We start from the raw sequence: 26,806 nt of genomic DNA, 5'->3' as shown, positions 1-26,806 counted from the left end.
CGGGGAGGCACAACCTAGAAAAAATGGAGCCCCTCCCTGCCGCTCCCCTGGGAGTGGCTTCTCCCTACAGCACTTGGCAGACTTTAACATGTCACGTTCCCTTTGACCTGTACATAAAAAACTGTGACATTTTTTGGTGTAAAAACTATAAACCTGAATCCTAAGATTTCAGTTTCTGAAGCTTCAGGAGGTAGCCGAGTTAGTCTCTATGGGAAAAAACAACAAATGGTCTGGTAGCACTTCATAGACTAACAAAACATGTAGATGGTATCATGAGCTTTCGTGGGCACAGCCCACCTCTTCAGATGACCGGAGTTTTGAGTTTAGGATGTGCAGACCCAAAATAAATAGGAGAGAAGAGGGGAGAAAAAACAGGAGAGGGTGGGAGACAGGGTAGAAAATCAAAGGGAAAAACAGGAAGGTAGAGCTGGGAGTCATTAAAAGAATCTGAAGATTGGGCAGTTAAAATTAAGCAGATAAGAATTAAAGTCAATAGATAGTATCCTTCCTAACATGGGAATCTACACAAAGAGCTGTTTGCACCGTCAGTGAATGTTAGGTCGATAGTGTCCCAACCATCCCTCATTATGATTGAGTTCATTAGCATAAGAATTGAATTTGCGGATGAATTCTAAATCCAATGCTTCTCTGTGCATCTTGCTAGTAGAATTGGTTTGTGACAAGACAGCCACTTGAAAATCTTTTAAACAGATATATGTAAAGAGAACATACAAAAATCTGTTGGGGAACCACTTTAATCTTCATAATCCCTGTTTAAAAGATTTTCAAGTGACTTGACTTTGATTCTTATCTGTTTCGTTTTAAAATCCTAACATCTAAAACTAAAACTCTTCAAATGGACCAGAAGCTCTTGTTCTTTATTACTATAACTATTATGGGCCAACGGTTCAGGCACTGGCTTGGGAGAAAAAGTTTTAATTCCCTATTTGACACAGATTTCCTCTGTCCTTTGGTCTCTGTGCCTTTGTTATGATGCAGTTGGTGTTCAGTGCACACACTTTGATGATGGGAGCCATTTACTACAGATGATTGTATGTGCTATGGGCTTCAGTTTCCCCATAACAAACAGAGCTAAAATGCTTAAAATGCTACATTCTTAACTTGCAGGCCAAATATGTACTTCACTACACATGCAATTTATAGATGTTATAAACAAACTATGCCCCAGCATGGCACATTTTAAAATCTTACAAGAACTAATAACTATGACACACTTGCATGCATACTGAGGGGGAGGCTAGTTAAAAGAGAGAGACTAGGAACTTCTTTTGGATAAACAAGCTTGTATAGAAGCAATAAGCAGGTTGCTAATATATTCATGCACATCTATTAAAATATCTGAACTCAGAACTTGTAAATGAAGGGTTCACAGCACACTGCATTTACAGACACCGAGAATTCCTCAGTTACAGTTGTATTCAGTGTCACCTGGCCCTTTGCAACAGCAGTTGAGATAACACTCAGATCTTCCTGTTCCAAAAATCTCCTACCACTTGGACGGAAAGAGAGTCTCTATTAGTTGTTAAAGGTCCATGACATACAGATGACTGGGTTTGATTCCATCCAGTACGGGCCACTGGCTCTGTGAATGGGACACCTTCCCATTTGCTCCAAACAATAGCCCAGGTGCCCTGTGAAGGGTCACAACTCCCCTATTTCTGGGGTTTGACTTTGCCAATGAACAGCAGGACAGCACAAATGCTGCTGCAACCTTTCCAGCAGACTTGGTGCACCTGACAGTTCCTCGCTCAGGATGGCTCAGTCCAGCCCTGGGGTCCTACAGCCTCAACCCCAAGATCTCTCTCTGAAGCCTGCTTCTTCTCTCTTAGTTCCCTGCAGACTTGCTACATTCTGGCAAGTGAAATGGGATTAGCTTCAACTTCTGTCTTCAAGATAGACAATTAAACCCGCCCTGGTCATGTTCAGTGGAGCACTTGTCCACCACACCACAAGCTCCTCAATTATTCTACTAAGAAGAAAGTCTTTCTTGAGCATCTGAGGCTTCCCCAGGACTTCAAACACCAATGTAACAAATCTATAACCAGCAAGGACTGCAAGATGCTGCCCACCAGGAACTTGATACTTTCTGTGGCAGTGGGGACAGAGCTTAACTCGTCTTTCTCCAGAAGCTTTTCCCCCTTCAGCTGGAGCTAAGAGGGAATGTGCAGCAGTTCTGCTTAGCAGGACAGCGCTTATTGCATCAAACTGAGCAAGAAAGCAAAGGTGCAAATACAACAATCTTCTGTGGCAGGCACAGCAGCTGATTAGTGGGCCTTTTGACAATCACTGTGGCAATATTTTAGACACTGTTGATAGACTCAGGATTTATTGAGGCAGGTTCCAGGATGCAGGATTCAGGATTCAGGATCCAGCTGGGCCATGCAGAGCAGGCAGGCACTGTGCCAGAATTGGGCCAGGGGCCATTAATTTTGTTCTCTGCAGTGATATTAACTATGTACATATATTAAAAGTGGTTGTTTTTCCCCTCAGGAACTCTTGCACTAATTGATGAGTTTGCCCTAATCAATTAACATGATTTTAACTCACACAAAGTGTCATGGTAAAAGTCCTACAGACAACACCATCATCTCCCAGTCAATCAAGGACTGCAAGCTATAAAATGTTGGGGTTTATACCAGACTGGTTTGCTTGTGAATAAGCAGGATTTCACACGAATCATGTTGAAAATAAAACAAACTCAACAAAAAGGGCTAGTGCAACTGATGGATGAAATGCAAATATTCTACCCCTTGTTGATAAGACTGTGGCTCTTTCCATTTGACCAGCTCCAGTAGTTTATTTTTGTTCTACACAGGTTAGAAGATCTCTTATTACCACTATATTATACCCACACATCAAAATAAGTCAAATCTTTTTTTCCTGTGAGATCCTGCTACTATTTTGTTTTTCTAATAATTGTTTTCCTAATAATTCCTTGCAAGCTTACATTCATTATAACCAATGAAACTACATTGTGCATTGTTTTTGTGATTATTGGTTACTGTTGAAGAGAAACTGAACATGAAATTATGAAATTTGGGCCCAGGTCCTCAAAGATATTTAGGTTCCTAGCTTCTGCTGTAATGAATGGAAATTAGGTACCTAAATGACTTTGAAGAGTTGAAACTAGCACTATGAAATAAGAGTATAAAAGAAGCACGTCATTGGGGAGACCCAAAAGTTTTATGGTGACAATCATAGTTTGTAAAAACATGGTGGGGATTGCAATCTGTAATATATAATTATGTTCCAACCCCACAAATTTGAGTTTAAAAAATCTAATCAGGTTCGTAAGCAAACACACTGATATTACTCATGACAGAAGGTAACCATAAGTCCAGCCCCATAGATTTCAATGGGAGTTAGATACCTAAGTATCGCCCAGAATCTGGGCCTACTCTTTAGGTTAGTTGATAGAAAAGAAAAGGTAAAAGTAGGAAAAATCTTGTGGCTGCAAAAAAGGCTTGAAGGATCCCTCCATTCCCCATTAAGGAAAAACCTGTGATTTATAATGCAGATATTTATAGATCTGATATTACACTGACACAAATGGCCCTCATCACGTACATTTACAAACCCAGTTTCGAAAGCTTCTGCAGTGCTCTCTTAAAAGAAAACTGTTAGCAGATGAACAAAGAAGTGAAACAATATTTGTTTCTTTTTTCCTTTTTTAACAAGGAGTTAGAAATATTTAATTTGGGATTTTCCAATAGGGCTTTCTTCATAGTGCTGTTTTCTTTCCTGCCTGTTTTTGCACAACCATAAAGGAGGCCCAGTTAGGTTGGGAACTGTACTAGCATGGAATACCAGGGGTTCTGGTTCAGAAGAATAATGTGAGGGGGATAAGCATCAAGCTATTTTCACAGCTTACTCCTAGCTTTACAATGGTGCCAGTTTGTGGGCTAGTGGCACCATAGCCAGCTCCTGCAAAGAGTCTTCTCCCTTCCTCTGGAGCATGTGATATTTCCCACTGCAAATGGAGAAATTCCATAGGACTCAAGCAGGGTTGGGGAACCCTGGGCCCCATGGGCTCTGCCACTGTGTTCCTGCACCCTACATCCCAACCCACCCTGCAATCCCAGCCTGCTCCTTCTCCTTACCTCCATTCCAGACCCACCAATCCCCAACCCACTCCTGCATCCACCCAGACCCCACCCCACAAGCCCACTTCCCAGCAGTCCCCTCCCACAAACTGCACTCCTCATTTTTGCCCCATCCCAGAAACAAGGGGGATCACAAAATCTACTAGCTCAGACCCTCTTAGGCTCTGGTATGCAAAGGAAATGTCTGAAAATTAGAAACCAAATAGTACTACCTGTAGCACCTCAGAGCCACTAGAAATTGAAAGCAATGAGAGAAAACCCTTGTTTGCGATTTTTTCCATATTCTTCACTTGGTCTCTTGCCAGGAGACATGCCTTATGTAAGACATGCTTTAGTCATTTGAGTTACAGTTTGTGGCACCTGTGTTATAATTACTTACATACATTGCTGTAAATGTAACCCACACACTTAGTGAACCACAGTAAGTGTGCGGGTTCCATAAACACCCTTGTAAAGGTTCTATTTAAAAGAAACAAGCACAGGCTTAGAGACGTATTTTCTCTGGTGATAAAAATTCCTCCTAGGTTGATATTTTACAGAAATAGGGATCCAGATGCCCGTTTGAATCAGCCGTTTGTAGAGGATGTGGATCGTTATTTATCACAAATTGTACACATGCATTTTTCCTTCCTTTTGATTTGATCAGATTCACAACCCTAATTAAATATGCCTAGTAAGAAAAACCATCCTACATGGAAGTCTTTTGACTGTCACATGCGCACTGCATGGGGCCTATCTCTTTGAAGGAAACACCAGGACTTGGGGGTATAGAGTTGCTAATTTGTAATTGCTGAAAACGTTGCTTCTGAGGCCCCATTTTTCCTCATCCTCCTAAAGCCCCTCCCCAACTCACCCCTGTCTCCTCATATCCCATCTCTCACTGCTCCCCACCCTCCTTGTCACCCTCTCCATATCCTCCCTCTCCCAACAGCTGGGCTCTTTGCTCCGAGGCTGGTTTGTAGGCTGCAGTCTGACTCCGAGCCTACCGCCTGCCCATCTGCAGGTAGGCGGTGTCCTTGGCTGCCCAGAGGCTGGTGCAAGTTAATGACCCAGCAACTCTGCTTCCCCTGTAGTAAGGGGACTTACTCCAGACCTAGATTTGTATCTTATTACGCATGTAATTTCTAGACGTTGAAAACAAAGTCCACCCCAGAACACGGCTTATTGATTTGCATCTTAATGGAGAATTCTTAAAGGAGAATTGCTCAACTACATGCTGAGATAAAAAGCAACACTATTAAGAAAGGCCTCTTGGGAAATCCCAAATTACTATTTCTAGCTACTTGTAAAGGCAAAACAAACATTGTTTCATTTCCTTGTTCATCTGCCAACAGTTGCATGATAACAGAGCACTGCCGACGTTTGCTGAACTTGTGTGTATTAGTAAATATGCCCAGTGCAGCGGTGAGCAATCTGCAGCCTATAGGCCGCATGCAGCCCACTAGGGTTTCACCTGTAGCCTGCGCACTTCCTGTCTGTCCCCTGCCCACATGTTTCTCACGCACTGGGGCAGTGGAGTCTAGTGATGCCAATGTGTAGACAACTATACGATTAACCAATTAGCCTGGGCTTCTTGATTAATCCTGTTGAATACATGCATTCCAACCCCTTGCTGCCTCTGTATCAGAGGCAGTGGGGGGAAGGTGGGATCCACTGCCTATGGGGATCTGGTCTGGGCTCACTGCAGACAGAGGCTGCTCAGTGGGATGCTGAGCTTGGGCCCCTCATGGACAGGGGCTCCTTCCACCCCAAGCGGCTGCCTCTGTATCAGATGCAGCAGAGCAGGATGGCAGGGGGCTCCCCAGGAGTGGAACTGGGAGTGCACTGGCTTCTGGCCCACCCCGGAGCTATCGAATAATCGTGTAACTGATTGTATTTTGTGCTGTTACACGCTGCCTAACATCCCTGCACTTCCTATTCCTCCTCCTCCCTTCCAGCATTTTTGGGACACCATGAATCCACTGATTCACACTCTGTCCCTGCTCTTCCCCCCTTTCTCCCAGAACTGCAACACTGCAGATCCACTGTTTGCTGTTCAAACTCAGGCAGGAGAGCAGAGGCCAGATCAGTGAACTCCCCATGGTCAGAGGTGGACTAGGAGATATCCTGAGAGGAGGGCATTGGCTCCAGCATCATGAACAGCTCCTGGCTCACAGGGATCACTGGCTGACCAGCCTCCTCCTTCACTTCCCACTCTATCATCAGCAGGTATGTCTTGGCAAGACCATGGTCAGAAGGGGAAATACAATTCAACTTATCCCGGGGCTTTTTCTGATCACCTGGAGAGCAGTAGTGGTGTAAGTTGTGGCCAGAGCAGTCAAAGCAAGGAACTGTGGGAGGCCTCAACTTTCACCCAGTGCTGCATCTACACTACTGTAAACTTGACCATGCAAGGTCCGAAATAGCGTTATGCCTCATGAAAAGCAGGAACATTGAAATCAACTTCCATGGGCCTTAAAGTTGTTGTGATAGGCTTGGAAGTGTGGCCGCATCAATTAGAAAATTGACCACGTGCTACTACATTTAGTGTAAAATCCTAATGAAGACAAGGCCTTAAAGTCCATTAAATGAATATCAATGAAAGTTAGGAGACTAAATATATATGAGGACTTGGGCCCAGGTGCAGAGTCTCTTATTTAGTTTCTCCTGTTTATTAACCAATAAACACAAAACTATGCACAAATGAAGCATTTTGATTGATTATAATGAATGTGAACACTCAAGCAATAATACATAACATTAACTGGCAGAACAAAGCAATAGCAGGATCTCATAGGAAAAATTTATCTGGCTTATTTTTATGTGTATATAGAATAGAGAGATAATAAGCAATATTTTAAACTGTGTAGAACTGAGAATACGTTACTGCAGCTGGTCACATGGAAAGATCTAGCATGCAGTAAAATATTTGCATTTCCCCAGTCAGTTGCCCTGCAAATCTTTCTCCTGAGTTTGTGTTATTGTGAACATGATTAATTGTAAAAGGGTATGTCTACACTACCCCGCTATTTCGAACTAGCGGGGTAATGTAGGCATACCGCACTTGCTAATGAAGCCCGGGATTTGAATTTCCCGGGCTTCATTAGCATAAGCGGGGAGCCGCCATTTTTAAATCCCCGCTGCTTCGAACCCCGTGCAGCGCGGCTACACGGGGCTCGAACTAGGTAGTTCGGACTAGGTGCCTATTCCGAACTACCGTTACTCCTCGTGAAACGAGGTGTACCGGTAGTTCGGAATAGGCACGCTAGTCCGAACTACGTAGTTCGAGCCCCGTGTAGCTGCGCTGCACGGGGTTCGAAGCAGCGGGGATTTAAAAATGGCGGCTCCCCGCTTATGCTAATGAAGCCCGGGAAATTCAAATCCCGGGCTTCATTAGCAAGTACGGTATGCATACATTACCCTCCTAGTTCGAACTAGGAGGGTAGTGTAGACATACCCAAAGGGAAGCAAGTGAAGGGAATCATTTGCTCTACGTGAAAAGCTCCTTATTTATAACGGAACCAGGCTGGGATAAACCGTAACACTTTAGACCCCACAGGCTCTGATCCATTGGGCGATCGGCTGCTTTTGCGGAAAAACTTGCCAGCTGTCTACACTGGCCGCTTGAATTTGTGCAAGAACACTGACGATCTCATGTAAGATTGTCAGTGTTCTTCCGCAAATACTATGCTGCTCCCGTTCGGGAAAAAGCCCTCTTGCGCAAATGTATTTGTGCAAGAGGGCCAGTGTAGACAGCTAAAAACTGTTTTACACAAAAAAGCTCGGAATGTGAAAATGGCGATTAGGGCTTTCTTGCGCAAAACCGCGTCTAGATTGGCACGGACGCTTTTCCGCAAAAAGTACTCTTCCATTAAAAGTATTTGCGGAAAATCATGCCAGTCTAGACATAGCCTCTGAATTCAAATATGTTAATAAATAAACTTATCTATATCAGCAAAATCCTTATCACTTCAATAATAGCCTGTTTATCCAAAAGTTTATTGTAGTTTCTCACTTTTTTTAACTAGCCTGTCACTAAGTATACATGCAAATATGTCACTATCAGTTCTAGTAACAGGCTTCATACATACCATGCAGCCATGCCTTTTGGATCATGAACAATTCTCTTTGCACAATTTACACTATGGCTGGGTATTTCTACACTACAGCGCTAATTCGAACTAACTTAGTTCGAATTATTCATAGATTCATAGATTCATAGACTTTAAGGTCAGAAGGGACCATTATGACCATCTAGTCTGACCCCCTGCACAGTGCAGGCCACAGAATCTCAACCACCCCTCTTAGAATAATCCTCTCACCTATATCAAAGATATTGAAGCATTCAAATACTTTGAAGGACCCAACATGCAGAGAGTCCTTCAGCTGTGATCTGTGCCCAATGCTACAGAGGAAGGCGAAAAACCTCCAGGGCCTCTGCCAATCTACCCTGGAGGAAAATTCCTTCCCGACCCCAAATATGGCGATCAGCCAAACCCTGAGCATGTGGGCAAGACTCACCAGCCAGACACCCAGAAAGTTCCCTATAGCAACTCCTATCATCCCTCCATTGACCTATTTCCAACTGATAATGAATGGTCAATTAGTTACCAAGATCATGTTATTTCATCCAACCATCCCCTAATCATAGAACTGAAAGAGACCCCAGAAGGTCGTCAAGTCCAGCCCCCCGCTCTAGGCAGGACCAATCCCATCTAAAACAACCCGGCCAGGGCTTTGTCAAGCTGAGACTTAAATACCTCTAGGGATGGAGACTCCACTACCTCCCTAGGTAACCCATTCCAATGCTTCACTACCCTTCTAGTAAAATAGTTTTTCCTAATATCCAATCTGGACCTCTCCCACCACAACTTGAGACCATTGCTCCTTGTTCTGCCATCTGTCACTACTGAGAACAGCCTCTCTCCATCCTCTTTGGAACCTCCCTTCAGGAAGTTGAAGGCTGCTATCAAATCCCCCCTCACTCTTCGCTTCTGCAGACTAAACAGACCCAAGTCCCTCAGCCTCTCCTCGTAGGTCATCTCTCACTACTCCCCACCCTCCTTGTCACCCTCCCCATATCCTTCCTCCCCCAACAGCAAAGGGTTTGTGCTGGCGGTGTAGCAAACCCAGGCTCCTGTCGCTGAGACCAGAGACAACCCGGCCTGCTCTTAGTGGAGAGGCAGAACCTGGAACATCTAGAACTCAATACTTCCTGGAAAGATCTTACCTAGTAATTATACAGAGCATCTAGGCCACAGGAGAGATGTCATTATCCCCTTGCTGCACTGTAGTTCAGTTGCAAAGGTTGGACTAGATTGTAAGTCACATGCACAACTTTTTTTCTCTGGAATAATTCTTTTGAATGAGGGGCTAGATGTTGTAAAATCCCAACACTTAAAACTAAAGCTCTATCCAAATGGGTAGAGACTCCTTCCTTCAGATTTTTTTTGTTACTACAAAAGCAAGAATGTCCCAGAGGTTGGGGAATTGGCTTGGGAACCCACTGCCATCTTCAGCCACAGATTTCCTCCGTCATTTGGTCTCTGTGTGACATTGTTCCTGATCTCATGGAGGCGGCATGCAACACTCGCATACATCAATGGTAGGAGCCATATAAATGCCATAGATGGCTTGTATGTGGCATGGGTTCCAGTTTCCACAAAACAAATACAGCTACAATGTTCCATTCTCTCCAGACCTAGAGTTGTATCTTATTACACCAGTAATTTCTAGATGTTGAAAACAAAGTCCACCCCAGAACACGGGTTATTGATTTGCATCTTAATCAGGAGAATTGTGCAACTACATGCTGGGAAAAAAAGCGACACTATTAAGAAAGGCCTCTTGGGAAATCCCAAATTACTATTTCTAACTACTTGTAAAGGCAAAACAAACATAGTTCCATTTCCTTGTTTATCTGCTACCAGTTGCATAACAGAGCACTGCCGACGTTTGCTGAACTTGTGTATATTAGTAAATATGCCTAGTGCAGTGGTGAGCAACCTGCAGCCTATAGGCCGCATGCAGCTCACTAGGGTTTCACCTGTAGCCTGTGCACTTCCTGTCTGTCCCCTGCCCACATGTTTCTCACGCACTGGGGCAGTGGAGTCTAGTGATGCCAATGTGTAGACGACTATACGATTAACCAATTAGCCTGGATTTATTGATTAATCCTGTTGAATACATGCATTCCAACCCCTTGCTGCCTCTGTATCAGTGGGGGGGAAGGTGGGATCCACTGCCTCTGGGGATCTGACTTTTAAGCCTGCTCCTCACGAGCACCAGATCCATGGGCATCCGGTGGTTTGGGCAAGGGATAAACCACCAGCCTGGCCACATCCACACTCCACCCCCAGAGCACCTATTGTAGGCATTCTGGGGGCAGAAAGTTGCTGTTCCCAGTGCCCAGCCCCCCTGTGCTCTTGGCCGGGGAATCTGGAACCACCTCCTCCCCTACCCTTCTGCTATGGGAACCGTGATTCGCGCACACACCCCTTCCCTCTCTTCCTCTCTCCAGTGCTCCGGGGAGTCTGGGGAGTGCTCAGCACGCTGCCCTGCTTCTTTGCCCCTCTGTGGTCCTCTGGGGAGGCTGGGGAGTGCTTGGCATGCTGCCCTGCCTCCTTGCCTCCCAGGAGGGTGGGGCCTCAGCAGAGGGGACAAGGCTGCAGGTGGGGCTGGGGACCTGCATCCCCCAGCCCCAGCCGCACCAACTTCCCATGACCAGATCCCATGGAGCCATCTTCCCTTCCTCCGTGTGGCTGTCTGTGATAGGGAGGCGGCAGCACAGAGGGTGAAGGGAGCCTGGGCTCACTGCAGACAGAGGCTGCTCAGTGGGATGCTGAGCTTGGGCCCCTCATGGACAGGAGCTGCAGCCACCCCAAGCGGCTACCTCTGTATCAGAGGCAGCAGAGCAGGATGGCAGGGGGCTCCCCAGGAGTGGAACTGGGAGTGCACTGGCTTCTGGCCCACCCCGGGGCTATCGAATAATCGTGTAACTGATTGTATTTTGTGTGGTTACACGCTGCCTAACATTCCTGCACTTCCTATTCCTCCTCCTCCCTTCCAGCACTTTTGGGACACCATGAATCCACTGATTCACACTCTGTCCCTGCTCTTCCCCCCTTTCTCCCAGAACTGCAACACTGCAGATCCACTGTTTGCTGTTCAAACTCGGGCAGGAGAGCAAAGGCCAGATCAGTGAACTCCCCATGGTCAGTGGTGGACTAGGAGATATCCTGAGAGGAGGGTATTGGCTCCAGCATCATGAACAGCTCCTGGCTCATTGGGATCACTGGCTGACCAGCCTCCTCCTTCATCTCCCACTCTGCCATCAGCAGGTATGTGGGCAGGGGATAGACAGGAAGTACACAGGCTACAGGTGGAACCCTAGTGGGCTGCATGCGGCCTATAGTCTTGGCAAGACCATGGTCATGCTGGGGGAAGCTGGCTTCCCCCACCCCCCTCCACCGCCATAGCATCCAGCTACTTATAGTAGCAGCATGCATGAGGTGCTGCACCAGACCATCCACTTGCCTCCTTTGCCTTGTGGTAGGACTGCCTCAGCTCTTTGATTTTGACTTGGCACTGCTGGGCATCCCTGTAATAGCCTTTAGCCACCAGGCAGCTTGTGATTTTGCTGTAAATTTCCTCATCCCTCTTGCTGGCTCAGAGCTCAGTAAGGATGGATTCCTCTGCCCATGCCTTGATGAACTCCAAGATCTCCTGAACACTCCATGTTGGCACTCTTCTGCACCCTGGGAATTGGAGCCAATGGGAGTAGAATTATTTGAACTCATTGCAGAGTTACTAGAATTAGTCGAAGTCATGTCCACATGTGCCACTCACTCTGAGGGATGCTCACATCGCTGGCCGGAAGGGGAAATACAATTCAACTTTTCCTGGGGCTTTTTCTGATCACCTGGAGAGCAGTAGTGGTGCAAGTTGTAGCCAGAGCAGTCAAAGCAAGGAACTGTGGGAGGCCTCAACTTTCACCCAGTGCTGCATCTACACTACTGTAAACTTGACCATACAAGGTCCGAAACAGCGTTACTGCTTGTGAAAAGCAGGAACATTGAAATAACTTCTGTGGGCTGTAAAGTCGATGCAACAGGCTTGGAAGTGTGGCCGCATCAATTAGAAAATTGACCATGTGTAACTACATTTAGGGTAAAATCCTAATGAAGACAAGGCCTTAAAGTCCATTGAATGAACATCAATGAAAATTAGGAGACTAAATATATATGAGGACTTGGGCCCAAGTGCAGAGTCTCTTATTTAGTTTCTCCTCTTTATTATCCAATAATCACAAAACTTTGCACAAATGAAGCATTTTTATTGATTATAGTGAATGTGAACACTCAAGCAATAATACATAACATTAACTGGCAGAACAAAGTACTAGCAGGATTTCATAGGAAAAATTGATCTGGCTTATTTTTATGTGTATATAGAATAGAGAGATAATAAGCAATATTTTAAACTGTGTAGAACTGAAAATACGTTACTGCAGCTGGTCACATGGAAAGATCTAGCATGCAGTAAAATATCTGCATTTCCCCAGTCAGTTGCCCCGAGTTTGTGTTATTGTGAACATGATTAATTGTAAAAGGGAAGCAAGTGAAGGGAATCATTTGCTCTATGTGAAAAGCTCCTTATTTATAAAGGAACCAGGCTGGGATAAACCCCAACACTTTAGACTCCACAGCCCCTGATCCATTGGGAGACATCTCGTCCTTTGCAGTTCCTTGTCCATGCCACCCTACGTGAGTAAAAAATCATGTTAGCTGATTATGGCAAACTCACCCACTGTCCCCTCACCCAAGAACAAAACCAGCCACTTCACATTTATGTACATTTGACTTTTCTGTGGAGTGCTAAGCTAATATAACAAGTAATTTGCTACTGGCCAATCCCAGAAGAGCACCTGGCTAGTCTGAAGGGCCCAGCTGGATCCCAGAGCTATGCCCGACTGGAGAAATCCTGAGTCTTCCAACACTTCCTAAAAGGTTGCCAATAGGTTGTCAAAACGACCATTTACCAATTGGTATTCCTGCCACAGAAACGTGCTGAGTTTGTGACACTGCTCATAGGGACCAACTCGGTGGGCCCTGGAGCACAAATGGAAAAAAATAGAAGCTTTTCCCTCCTTCCAAACGTCCAATCTGTGAACACCGCTGCGGATCAACTCCTCCCAGTCACTCCCAGCACCTCCTGCCCACAACAGCTCAGCTCTTCTGCTGCATGCAGGAGGCACTGGGAGGGAGGCAGAGGAGCAGGGATAGGGCACACTGGGTGAGGTGGGGACAGCAGAAAGAGAAGGGGGAAAAGGGAAGTGGAGGTGGAGCAGGAGTAGGAAGAGGTGGCCAGACTGGAGCTATGAGGTAAAGGGTAGAATGGGGGCGGGGGTGGAGCTGGAGAAGGGGTGGGAAGAAGCAGGGTGGGATTTGGGGATCAGGGGAAGGGATGGAGAGGGGACAGGGCCTGAGGCTGAGCAGGGTTTGAACACCCCAAAGGAAAATCGGAAGCTGCAGCCTGGGACATTGCTTTCTGCTGGATGGAATCACATTCGTTCAATTTTGTGCCATAAGCGCTATCCTGCCCGAATAGAACTAATGCGGATTCCATTTTAGCTCCAGCTGGAGGGGGTAAAGCTGCTAGAGAACCGTGATTAAGTTGAGTCCTCACTGCCACATGAAGTGTTTGAACTGGGTCTTTGAACTCCTGGGAACCTCAGATACTCAGCAAATACATTTCCCTCAGTAGAAGATTGTCTATGCTGCTGTAGTGGAGCAAATCCCCCACTGAATCTGGGCAGGGAGGTGTTAATTGTCTGTCCTGAAGACTGAGGCTACGTCTACACTACAGAGTTTTGTGAGAAAAATGGCCGTTTTTCCTACAAAACCTGAGTAACGTCCACACTGCAATTGCGTTCTTTCGAAAATAAATGGAAAGAACAGAGGGTTTTTTTCCGGCATTGGTAAACCTCATTCTATGAGAAAGAAGCCTTTTTCCAAAAGAGCCTTTTCGAAAAAAGGCATGTGTGGACAGGGAAGAGGGAGTTCTTTCGAAAGAAGGGAAAAGAGGAAAAAGTACAGGTGCCCTGGTGTCCATTCCACCCATAGCTATCACAGCTTACCTGCGAGATAGTGTCCATTCAGTGTGCCCCGATCTGCCGACAAATAGCTGATCATCAGCTGGTTGGCAGAGCGCGGCAGCCATTTAAATTTAAATTAAGCCGCGATTATTTAAATCGTGGCTTCATTTCCCTCTGCCGATCAGCCTAATCTACATGGCTCCATCGACAGAGTCATGTAGTTTAGACACACCCTATCTGTTGAAAAAGCAGAGCGCTTTTTTGATGCGTTTTGCAGTGTGGTCGCTTTCTTTTGGAATAAGTTTTTTCAGAAGATCCTTTCCGGAAAAGCTTTTTCCAAAAGAAGCCTGCAGTCTAGACGTAGCCTGAAGCTGAAGCTGGTCCCATTTCACCCGTTAGCAGTAGTAAGTCTGGAGGGAATTAAAAGGAAGGAAGCAGATTTCAGAGCCCATCTCAGGAGGGATCTTGGATCTGAGGCTGCAGGGACCTAAGTGGTCCTGAATAGGAGCTCTCAGGTCGGCCAAGGTTTAGTCCAGAGAGGGTTTAGTCCAGTCTATTGGTTGGTTTGTGCCATTTTACTTTTCTTTGGACAAGTCAGACCCCAGAAGTGCCTGAGTTGTGAACCTACACAGGGTACCTGGACTGTTGCTTATAGCAGATGGCAAAGATGCCCATTCACAGTGCCAATGCCCTACACTGGATGGAATCAAAACTGGTCAATTGCATGTCCTGTACCCTATACCTTTAATAACTCTCTCAGGGTATGTCTACACTACCCTCCTAGTTCAAACTAGTTTGAACTAGGAGGGTAGTGTAGACATACCCTCAGTCTCTTTTGGTCAGTGTGTTGGGAGTTTTTGGAGGAGAAAGATCTGAGTTCTATCTTCACTGCTGCTATAAAGGTCCAAAGGCCTTTAACTATAGCTATAACTGAGACTCCTCAATGTACATAAATATATTGTTCTGTGAACCCTTAATTTACTCATTCTGAGTTTAAATATGTTAATGATAAACATATCTCTATTAGCAAAATCTTCATTATTTCAATGATAGCCTGTTTATCCAAAAGATTATTGTAGTTTCTCTCTTTTTTTAACTAGCCTGCCACTAAGTATACATGCAAATGTGTGTCTATCAGTTCTAGTAAGAGGTTTCATACGTACCATGCAGCCATGCCATTTGGATCGCGAACAACTCTCTTTGCACAGTTTACACTATTTGTAATGTCAGCTGTCAGTAAATCTAAAAAAGAAATATAGAGCTATGAGACAGGGAAAAACATTTTCCTCTTTGTTATTTTAAATGAGTCATCTTTAAATGGGAACTGAAATTAAACTTTATTATTTATTAATCTTTCTTTTAAGGTAATATATAAGGACCAACTTAGAATAGGGCCCCCTGGTGTTAGGCACTATATCTACATAGACTAGCCAATGCCATTGTGTTGAAGATCTTAGAATCTAAATAGAAAGGTGGGGTGGGGAAAAGGGATATAATCCACAAGCAGAATAAACAATGTGGTGCTGTCAAACATCATGATAGTTACACAATTTGGTTTTAGCTTTAGAATGCTGTCAATCTGTGGGCTAGTTGTACCGTAAATGACTATCAAAAGGTGTCTTGTATCTTCCACTGAACCACGTGGTACTGGCCAGAGCTAATACACACTTCTGAGGGAAACCTGCATCACTACGCATGCACATAATTAATGCAGAAAATAGCTTCTGCTGGAAAGTTATTGCACTTCTGCCTTTTAACTCACCAAAGGGCAATGTGGTGGAAGAACTGAGCTGCTTCTCCTGGCCAAGTAGGTAGGAGAAATAGCCTCTTGAACCTTCTTCACAAAGCCTGTCGGGCCAGGTCAGGAGACAGGGGACATGGGGGGAGTGACAGCATGGCGCTGCTGAGGAGTCACTGACAAGGGCTCATGGCTGGTGGAGGAGGACAGACTTGAGCAAGGGCTCAAGGAGAGTGAAGGTGCCTGGTCACAGGGGGAAGAGACAAGCAGAACCACATGGGGACATGGAGGTAGGTGTAGAGCCACCCGAGGATGGGATGGGGGGATGCCGGGACACATGAGACAGGAGGAAAGGGTTGCAGGGCTACATTGGGAATAGAGTGGCTGAATGGAGCACAGACACACAGACAGTGGGTTTAGGACCACATGAGAGTTCGGGGAGAAGCTGGTGAGTGGGGGGGTGGAGGGACACACGTGGACGAAGGTTCCCTCTAAGCTGCACAGCAGCACAGATCTGCAGCTATTTAATCAGAAACAACTTTTAATTATTTTTAAAAATAGACTAGATTTCAGGTTGATTGCGTCTCTTTACAGTAGAAACTTTGAAATGTGTTTTTAAAATGGAGCATGCCCCCAAACTGACGTTTGTGCTGGCCTTCCACACAGCAGGGACTGTCATCGTCTCATAATAAAAAAGTGTCCTCATACCAACATAGGGGTGAATTAGAAATGCTTCTCCAAAAGGGACTTTTTTAAACTAAAGAAACCTACAAGAAAAAGTCTGATAAACAAGGAACACAATTCCGCTTGAAAAAATCTTTTGAAACTCCCCTCCCCCTTTATAGTAAACATACATCCCCACACATTGCAAATCTGGCCTTCTGTCTACAGATTAAGGCGTTTTTAACCTAGAGCTACTAAGGGGAAAAACCTGGCTGCTGTTATAACTTTGCAATGCTAAGGCCTCACACAAAACGGCAAAATTAGTCCATCTTAGTGTACCTTATAGGAACATTATATTGCACCTACCGCTACACTGGATGCCACATGCGTTCTTGGCTCCTGGGGTCTTGCCATCATTGCACCACCAGTGGCTGTTGATTTGTAAAATCCCATAGTCGGTGCTTTGGTCACCTCGGTTATAGTTCGTGGCGCTCGTGTTAAACTGGCTCTCGAATCTTGCTGTGCACACCCCTGTGAAAGTTCCATTAAAAACATAAGAGTGATGTATTGTCTCCGGTGATAAAAACTCCTCATAGGTTGATAGTTAACAGAAATAGGGATCTAAATGCCCCTGTATCTCCTGTTTGTAGCTGATGCAAATGATTGTTTAATACAAAGCCCACACAGGCCGTTTTGCTTCCATTTAGATTCACAACCCTTATTCAATAGGCATAGCAAGAAAAGCCATTCTTCCTGTACAAATTTATATTGTCGTATGCACACCACAGGGGGCCTGTCTCTCTGAAGGAAACACCAGAGTTTTTGGGGTAAGGATGCCAACGTTTTTATTGCTAAAAACCAGGTCTCCGAGGTCCTGTCCCATCTCTTCTCCCAAATCCGCATCACTTACTCTTCTCCCTCCCTCTGTCATCTCCCGGTTACTGGAGACTCTCATCCTCCATCCCCAACCCTCCAGGTGGGCTCCCTCTGCACCAGGGCGGGGCCAGAAGCTATGGTCTGACTCGGATCCTGCTGCCTGTCTGGAACAGGTTGATTGCCTTAGTCTCCAGTGACTACATCTCACTGGACATTGCCATGTCCCATTTCTGACCGGACATTCCGGTCAAAGACCAGATGCCTGGCAGCTTATCCCCCTTCTCTCCCCGTGCCCGCCCTCCGAGACACATGGATATCTCCAAGGCAGCAGACTTACAGTTTCCCAGGCTGTAGCCCCAGTATCCATCCAGCCCAAGACGTTTCATTGCTCTTGCCAGCTCACACCTCTCGTAGATCTTCCCATGAGCAGCCAGAGGCAGGAGGAAAAGCCCCAAGATTAGCAAAGCCTTCATGCTGGCAGTGTAGCAACCCAGGGACCTACCACTGGCACTAGAGATGACCTGTGTCTGCTGATGGAGGGGAAGAACAACTCAGAGCACTTCAAGACACACCCTTCCCAGAACTGAGCAACGCCCCTTGCAGCTCTCAGCTGCTCTTCCTGCCAGTCTCAGCAGCTAAATAGCAGCCCCTCTCTGCAGCTCCCAGCTTTGAATGGCAAAGATTGTCTAGTTCACTGTGGCACCTCTGACTTCTGCTATGTCTTTGGAGATGGTGTGTGTCCACAAGGATGGGACACGGGCCTGGGATCCAACAGACTTACAGTCTAGTCCATGCTTTACCACTGGGCTGCAAGGTGACCTTGGACAAAATGTTTCATCCCTGCCTTGGTTTCCCTATATGCAATAAGGGAATAATGACACTTCTCCTGTGGCCTATATGCTCTGGATAAGTGCTAAGTATTATTATTCTGATCAAGGGCTATTTTGTGACTCTCAGTACTTTGTTGCTCCTGACTTGTTACTAGGGATGTTATCTTCACTCAATTTCCATAGTTAATATTTTGCATACTTCATGAAAGTAGGCAATCCTGAACAACACTGTTTCAGGCTCTCCTGATTGGCCATGCAGGGTATGGGGGAAGAAAAACCTTTTCAACTTTGGATGCAATCCTCAGTGGATGTAAATTATGTTAGAAAAGAAACATGCGACCCAGAGGCGGATGAGGTAAAAGAAACTACTTTATTGCCTACAAACTTTTATCTCGGATATTCAACACGATGTCCGAGTGGCAACAAATTGGCATTAGTCAGATGCTTTTATCTATTTTAATGTGTTAATTCACACATCTATCACTACTTTTCCTAAAACCTTATTTAGTAATGTTAACTACCATATAATCAATATTAATTCGCAAATAAGAAACACAATTATACCCACCATTAATTACTATTTATGCAATTTCTAATTGAATCAACAGTTTCTTATACTACAAACTAACAGGTCACATGCATTAAAAGGAATTTGACCCTGAAAACGTATTATGCAGAGCCAATGAGGATAAGCCAAAGACAAAGTAGAGCAGCTGCATGCTTATCTATTATTCTAGGCTGCAAAAATGAAGGGAAAGAGTATGTCCATGGGTAATGCCTACTGTGGCTGAACTCCTGAACAACTAATATAGATCCATTTCAGACCTATTGATTTTTTACACAACCCAACAAACTAGTGTAGCTCTACTGAAATCACTGATTTATTCCAGCTGGGTATCTGGTCCTTAATCTTCAGCTTTCGGACTAGCCTGGGAAAGGAATAGCACTGGAGAGCAATGGTATAGGTGGAGACCAGCCCTTATCCCCTGCTCACAGAGACTTGAGGAGAGGGAAAAGTATCTCGTATCAGCAATCCTTCTGGCTGTACTGGCATTGATGGCCTCTGCTGAGAACAAATGTCCAGCCCCAAAGATCTCAGTGGGAGTTAGACACCTAAGTACCTAGCAGGGTCTGGCCCTAGGATTCCCAAGTCTTTAGGCTAGTAGGTAGAAAGGAAAATGTGAAAGTAGGAAAAATCTTGCGGTACCAAAAATGGCTTGAAGGATCCCTCCATTCCAAGTGAAGGAAAAACATGTGATTTATAATACAGATATTAAGGAACCTGATATTACACTGACACAAAGGGTCTTAGTCACATACATTTATACACCCAGCTTTGCAAACTTCTGCAGTGCTCTCTTATAAGCCAACTGTTGGGGGATGAACGAGGAACTGAAACACCCCTCCCCCATTTGTTTCTTTTCTCTTTTTTAACAAGGAGTTAGAAATACTTAATTTGGGATTTCCCAACAGAGCTTTCTTCATAGGGCTGTTTTCTTCCCTGCCTGTGTTTGCACAAGCAAGAAAGGGGCCCAGTTGTGTTGGGAACTGTACTAGCATAGAACACCAAGCGTCCTGGTTCAGAAGGACAATGTTAGAGGGACAAAGATCCTGCTATTTTCACAGCTTGTTCCTAGCTTTAGAATGGTGCCAGTCTGTGGGCTAGTTGCACCATAGCCAGCTCCTGCAAGGGACCTTGTCTCTTCCTCTGGAGCATGTGATACTGCCCACTGCAAATGGAGACATTCCATAGGACTTGAGCAGGGGTGGGGAGCCTATGGCCCCATGGGCTCTGCCACTGTGTTCCTGCACCCTACATCCCAACCCACCCTGCAATCCCAGACTGCTCCTTCGCCTTACCTCCATTCCAGACCCACCAATCCCCAACCCACTCCTGCAACCACCCTCCCACCCAGACCCCACCCCACAAGCCCACTTCCCAGCAGCCCCCTTCTACCAACTGAACCCCTCATTTTTGCCCCATCCCAGAAGCAAGGGGAACCGCAAACTCTACTAGCTCAGACCCACCTAGGCTCTGGTATGTGAGGGGAATGTCTGAAAATGTGAAACAAAATACTACTACCTGTAGCACCTCAGAGCCACTAGGAATTGAAAGCAATGAGAGAAAACCCTTGTTTGCAATTTTTTCCATATTCTTCTCTTGGTGCTCTTGCCTGGAGGTATGCTTTGGTAAGACTTGCATTAATCATTTGAGTTATAGTTTGTGGCACCTGTGTTATAATTACTCACATATATTGCTGTAAATGTAACTATGGTGAACCACACTAGGTGTGCGGGTTCCATAAACACCCTTGTAAAGGTTCTATTTAAAAGAAACAAGCCCACAGAGAGACATGTTTTCTCTAGTGATAAAAATTCTTCTTATGTTGATATTTTAAAGAAATAGGGATCTAGATGCCCATTTCTAAACAGCTGATTCAGATTATGTGGATCATTATTTAACACTGTTGAGGGCACATCCCCCTTGTGTGGGGGGTCTCAGTTGAAATCCCACACAGATCCACCTATCAGGATCTGCGTGGCCCAACGGCCGGCATCCGAGTCTCCAACACTCCTCTGTCAGAGTTAATATGGTCCTGCAGCTCAGTTTTTGCCAGAGGCCCCTCTCTTGGGGGTAAATACGGCCCTGCCACCTAGTCCTTGCGATGTCTCCTTTATGGTGTAAATACAGCCCTGGGGCTTAGTCTTTGCGTTGCTCCCCTATTGGGGTGAATACAGCCCTGAGGTCTAGTCCACCAGCTCCCCCTATTGGGGTGAATACACGGCCCTGAGGCCTAGTCCTTGTCAGGCTCTCCTATTGGGGTGGATACAGCCCTGAGGCCTTGTTCTTGCAGTGCTGCCCCCCATATTGGGATAAATATGGCCCTGAGGCCTAGTCCACAGGCCTCTGGACTTCCTCTGCTCCAGAGGACGCCACCAGGTCCCAGCCAGGGCCTATTGGCAGTGGGTCGGTCCACTGCTTGCTCAGCCAGGGGTTCGTCCCCCTCAACATGCCAAACACTCGGTCTACGTCTACACTGCAGGCTTCTTGCACAAGAACTGTTTTGTGCAAGAGTTCTTGTGCAAAAGGTCTTTCACAAGAGCACGTCCACACTGCCATGTGTTTTTGCGCAAGAGATGAGCTTTTGCGCAAGAGCATCCATGGCAGTGCTGATGCTCTCTTGGGCAAGAAAGCTCTGATGGCCATTTTAACCATAGGGGCTTCTTGTGCAAGAAAATCATGTTGCCTGTCTACACTGCCCTCTTGTGGAAGAGCTCTTGTACAAGAGGGCTTTTTCATCATGGGGAGTGGAATAACTCTTCTGGAAGAAGCTCTGTTTTCCGACACTATACTGTAAATGTACTTGCACAAGAACGTGAGTGCAGTGTAGACACCTGGTGAGTTTTTGTGCAAGAACAGCTGTTCTCTAGCCTCTGGGTTTTCAATTTCCCGCCCTGGGCCACTTCCTACCATCCCACCTCTCTCCGCTGCTGTAACTCCAGCCCACCTCCAGGGCCGTGGCTGGGGCTACAATAGTTGTGGCTGGGGCTGACGCTGTAGCATCAGGTTCTGGCTGTGTTGGCTCATCTCACTCTGGAGCTCACTCTGCAGGTCCTTCCCCTTCAGCAGTCAGCCCTGAGTGAGCTGTCTCAGGGCCTTTTATACTCCTGCTCACCAATGAGCATGCCTGGCAAGGCCATGGGGACGGAGTGCTCTCAGCCAGCTGGGCCCAGCCGACAGTCTGTTCTATAGTGCGGAGCCAAAGCGCCCCGTCATAAACACAAAGGCTGCGTCTAGACTGGCATGATTTTGCAGAAATACTTTTAACGGAAAAGTTTTTCCGTTAAAAGTATTTCCGCAAAAGCGTGTCTAGATTGGCACGGATGCTTTTGCACGAAAAGTGCTTTTGCGCAAAAGCATCCGTGGCCAGTCTAGACATGATTTTGTGCAAGAAAGCCCCAATTGCCATTTTAGCCATCGGGGCTTTTTTGCGCAAAACAATTCTTCCCTGTCTACACTGGCCCTCTTGTGCAAGTATTCTTGCGCAAGAGGGCTTTTTACTGAGCGGGAGCATGAAAGTGTTTGCGCAAGAAGCACTGATTTTGTACATTGCAAAGTCAGTGCTCTTGCATAAATTCAAGCGGCCAGTGTAGACAGCTGGCAAGTTTTTGCATAAAAGCGGCCGCTTTTGGGCAAAATCTTGCCAGTCTAGACGCACCCAAACTGTACACAGGCAGTTTTTCTTCCTTTTGATTTGATCAGATTCACAACTCTTATTAAAGATGCATAATAAGAAAAACCATTCTACACAGAAGTCTTTTGACTGTCACATGCGCACTGCATGAGGCCTATCTCTTTGAAGGAAACACCAGTGTTTTGGGGTACAGAGTTGCTAATTTCTAGTTGTTGAAAACCTTACACTTGATGCCATGCAGTTCCTCAGCATCCTGAAGCCCCTTCCCAACTCATGCCTCTCTCCTCATATCCCATCTCTCACTGCTCCCCACACTCTTTGTCACCCTCCCCATATCCTCCCTCTCCCAACAGCTGAGCTCTCTGCTCTGAGGCTGGGTTGATCCCCCGAAGCATCTGCAGGTAGGTGGTGTCCTTAGCTGTGCAGGGGCTGGTGCTGGTTAATGACCCAGCATCTCTGCTTCCCCCATAGTTTGTGATGGCAGCGTAGCAAACCCAGGCTCCAGTCTCTGAGACCAGACACAACTTGGCCTGCTCCTAATGGAGAGGCAGAACCTGGAACATCTCATATAACTTTGTATTAAGATCTTGTCCTTTTAGATATATCTTTGTTAAGTGTTCTTTTAGAATCTCTGTAACATTTCTCCTATAACTTAGTATTAAGATAAACTTTCCTTTTTATATATGTAGATCTTGTAAGAAAAAATGTCTTTTGAGCTCTCCCCTTTCCTTGATTGTCTTGTTGAAATGAATGAGGTGTGAATGGAGAATGAAAGGTGAGCACCTCCAGCAGAAGTTGCAAGGGTGGAGAAGGTCTGGGAGCCAGATCCAAGACAATACCTGTAATGTGAGCTCATTAAGAAGACTGGACATACAGAAGCCTTGGGAGTCAAGCAGCAAGTGCCTGCCCTTGGAAGAACTCTCTTTGAAGCAGCATTAAGAAAGGCAAGGTGATGACTAATTGGCTGCATGAGAGGATAAATATGAGGCATCTTGCAGAGGGACCCCGGGTTTTCATCTTGTCAACATGGGAGCATGGATCCAGATCTGCAGAAGTCCAGCTCCACCCCTCCCCCATCTAACTCACCTGGCCAGTGCAGTTAGGGAGAGCAACTTTTGGTGACAACAAGACGGAGTGTGCTTGTATGTGTGAGAGAGTGCATGAGTGTAATGTATCATATGCAGGGCTCGACAAATTATACAATCTACTCACCCGTCGCGAGTAGATTGTAACCCAGAAGAGCCGGGTTCGGGCGATCTGCGCATGCGCAGATCGCCAGACAGCACGGCTGGCGAGCGGGGCTCACCGCGGTTCGGTGAGCCCTGATCATATGCATATGATAAGTATTGACTGATCTACGTACGTTCAATAAATGTGGCATGTTGCCTTATCCCCCTGAAAAAGATCCCGGGTGCTTCTTTTAAGCACAACACTGATGTTATATACACCTGTTCCAATGTGCCTTGCTCATCAGACCTAAAATCATGTGAGCAGTGTGCTGCTCCTCACTTGTTACTTCTCATATGGACTATAAATTATTAAATAAGAATAAGAATGTGAAATTTTTCAGTGTAAAAGTATAAACTCAGATCCTAACATTTCACTGCAGAATAACAACAACCGCCCTGTAGTTAATGTTCCTGAGTTGGGCCATTCCATCTAAAATGCCCAATGACAGGAATGTGAGCTTCAAAACTTTTAGCATAGGCCTGGCAGACTTTACTAAAAAACCTGAAATGAATTAGACACCCTATAGGCAGAAGTTCAGAAATAAATATTCTTCCTGAGAGAGAGAGCGAGAGAGAGAGAGAGAGAGTATACATTTATTTATCAGTCTGTACTAAAGTAATGTGAACAGAGATCACATTTAGGTTACCAAGTACATCTGTGCACTACTCTGCAGGTCCAGAGATGAATCTAGTTTATATGTCTTAATGTTGATTTTCCACACTTATCAGTGTCTGAATTTCCCAAGTTTCTTTTAGCTAGTGACAAGGTTTTTGTGGAGATTGATTGCACTGGAATTGCTGATGTGTATGATCAGCATTAACATCACATGAACAATGTTTTTTTCCTGGAATAATTCTTTTGAAAGAGAAGATAATAGACTCTGACCAGATGTTGTAAACTCCCAACACCTAAAGTTAAAGATCTGGCCAATTTTGTTCTTTGTTATTACAAAAGCAAGAATGGCCCAGAGGTTGGGGCATTGGCTTGGGACGCACCTCATGGAGGTGGCATAGAGCACTCGCATACATCAATGGTAGGAGCCATATAAATGCCATAGATTGCTTGTATGTGGCATGGGCTCCAGTTTCCACAAAACAAATACAGCTACAATGTTCCATTATTAGCCTCCAGACCTAGAGTTATATCTTATTACACATGTAATTTCTAGATATTGAAAACAAAATCCACCCCAGAACATGGCTTATTGATTTGCATCTTAATCAGGAGAATTGTGCAACTACATGCTGGGAAAAAAAGCGACACTATTAAGAAAGGCCTCTTGGGAAATCCCAAATTACTATTTCTAACTACTTGTAAAGGCAAAACAAACATAGTTTCATTTCTTTGTTCATCTGCCACCAGTTACATGATAACAGAGCACTGCCGACGTTTGCTGAACTTGTGTGTATTAATAAATATGCCCAGTGCAGTGGTGAGCAACCTGCAGCCTTATGGACCACATGCGGCCCACTGGGTTTCATCTGTGGCCTGCGCATAGGATTGCCAGGTGTCTGGTATTGACCTGGACAGTCTGGTATTTTCGCCTCCTGTCTGGTACAAAAAATTCAGAAAATACCAGACACCTAAAATGTCCGGTATTTTCTGATTTTTTTCCTGGCCAGGAGGTGAAAATACCAGACACCTGGCAATCCTAGCGCCCAGGACCTACCCCAGACTCCCCCGCCCACCTGGGCCCTGAGACCCCTAGGTCCCTGGCCCCGGACCCCATGCTCACCTGGTTCCTCAGGGAAGCTACGTTATGACTTGGACAAGAACACAAAATGGCTGCCAGCAAAAACCCTAAAGACCAACGGGAAGCCATGCCTTCCCTGGGTCTTAGTGTTCAACCGCTCCCTTGTTCCTATCCCTATTCTAACGCACTCACTCTGAAAGGGGCCATGCTGTTTTATTATTTACTTTTTTTTTGTTCAACAGTTTTGGTCTCCTCCTTCCCCCCTTTTTTCTTCCCTCAGCAGAATTTTTTCCCCAGTATCTTTTTTTTTTGGGGGGGGGGGGTCGATATATTTGATTCAACCATTTGGCAACCCTACCTGCGCACTCCCTGTCTGTCCCCTGCCCACATATTTTTTGCACGCTAGCCATTGACGCCCCACACTTTCTGTTCCTTCTCCTCTCTTCCAGCATTTTTGGAGCACCATGAATCTGCTGATTCACATTCCATTCCTGTCCTCCCCCTTCCTCCCTGAGCTGGAACACCATGAATCAGCTGTTTGTGTCTGTTAAAAGTTCTGGGAAGGAGCATGGATAGAACATGGCTCAGCGGATTCATGGTGCTCTGAAAGTGCTGGCGGGAAGGGGGGAGGTGAGGGGAGGAGTAGGAAGTGTGGATTTCCAGTGTTCCAGTGTGTAAGAGGCACATGAGGGAGGGGGACAGACAGGAGGTGCATGAGCAGCAGGTGGAACCCCAGTGGGCTACAGGCATCAGGTTGCCCACAACTGGTCATGTTGCCCAGTGAGGCGATGGAAAGCCATCTCTGTGACCCCCTCACTAGTCGTGGCTGTCTATCTTTGGCCTAGTGTCATTTGACCCAGTGTAATGCCAGGTCCATTACAGTCTCCCTTAGAAATCACAGGTTTTTCCTTAATGGGGAGGGAAGAGACTCTTTCAAGCCATTTTTGAAGCTACAAGATCTTTCTTCGTTCCACATTTTCTTCTCTAACTGCTGTCCTAAAGACTTGGGAGTCCTAGGCCCAGATCCTTTTTTACACTAGATAGTTGCCTAATTGCCATTGCAATCTCTGGGGGGATGTTCTGACCTGAGGGGTGGAATGTTGCAGCCGTCCCTTCCTACCAGCCCCAGAGAGAGGCCAGGCTCCCTTGCTCCCACATTTCTGAAAAGACCGATTCAAAGGAGGATTAACAGTCTCCATGGTCACAGTTGCCAGTGCAGGAGTCAGGCAACAAATAGTCCAGGGCTCAGGCCTTCAGGCAGGGTGGACGAGCAAGTTCTCCACGGGGAGAGCTGAAAGCACTGGAGGGGCTCTAGTAGTTCGAGAGCAGAGCTGCAGGTAGTCTAGAGCATGAGGTCCTGCATCAAGGAAATGGCAGACTA

At 45.8% G+C, this 26,806-nt stretch overlaps 1 protein-coding gene across 1 annotated transcript; it reads right to left on the bottom strand.

The window, feature by feature from the left end:
• Positions 1-12,417: 12,417 nt before the first annotated feature.
• LOC102463153 (lysozyme C-like) lies at positions 12,418-18,041 on the bottom strand. Its single transcript, XM_006121579.4, has 4 exons — positions 17,814-18,041; positions 16,967-17,131; positions 15,363-15,441; positions 12,418-12,864 (listed from the first exon to the last, which is right to left on the bottom strand). The coding sequence occupies exons 1-4, from the start codon at positions 17,947-17,949 to the stop codon at positions 12,798-12,800; spliced, it is 447 nt and encodes a 148-aa protein (XP_006121641.1). The 5' UTR covers positions 17,950-18,041; the 3' UTR covers positions 12,418-12,797.
• Positions 18,042-26,806: the final 8,765 nt, after the last annotated feature.

Source organism: Pelodiscus sinensis, chromosome 1 (genome assembly GCF_049634645.1).
Source record: "Pelodiscus sinensis isolate JC-2024 chromosome 1, ASM4963464v1, whole genome shotgun sequence".
NCBI lineage: Eukaryota > Metazoa > Chordata > Testudines > Trionychidae > Pelodiscus > Pelodiscus sinensis.
This window is presented reverse-complemented; position numbering and strand designations above follow the sequence as displayed.

Bases quoted from the DNA above. Each gene is read 5' to 3' on its own strand.
- LOC102463153 (XM_006121579.4), bottom strand. From the start codon at position 17,949: ATGAAGGCTTTGCTAATCTTGGGGCTTTTCCTCCTGCCTCTGGCTGCT. The intron at 15,442-16,966 runs GTAGGTGCAATA...TTTCTTTTTTAG, and splicing joins ATGTGGCATCCAGTGTAGCG to ATTTACTGACAGCTGACATT. The intron at 12,865-15,362 runs GTACGTATGAAA...TTACTCACGTAG, and splicing joins CCAAATGGCATGGCTGCATG to GGTGGCATGGACAAGGAACT.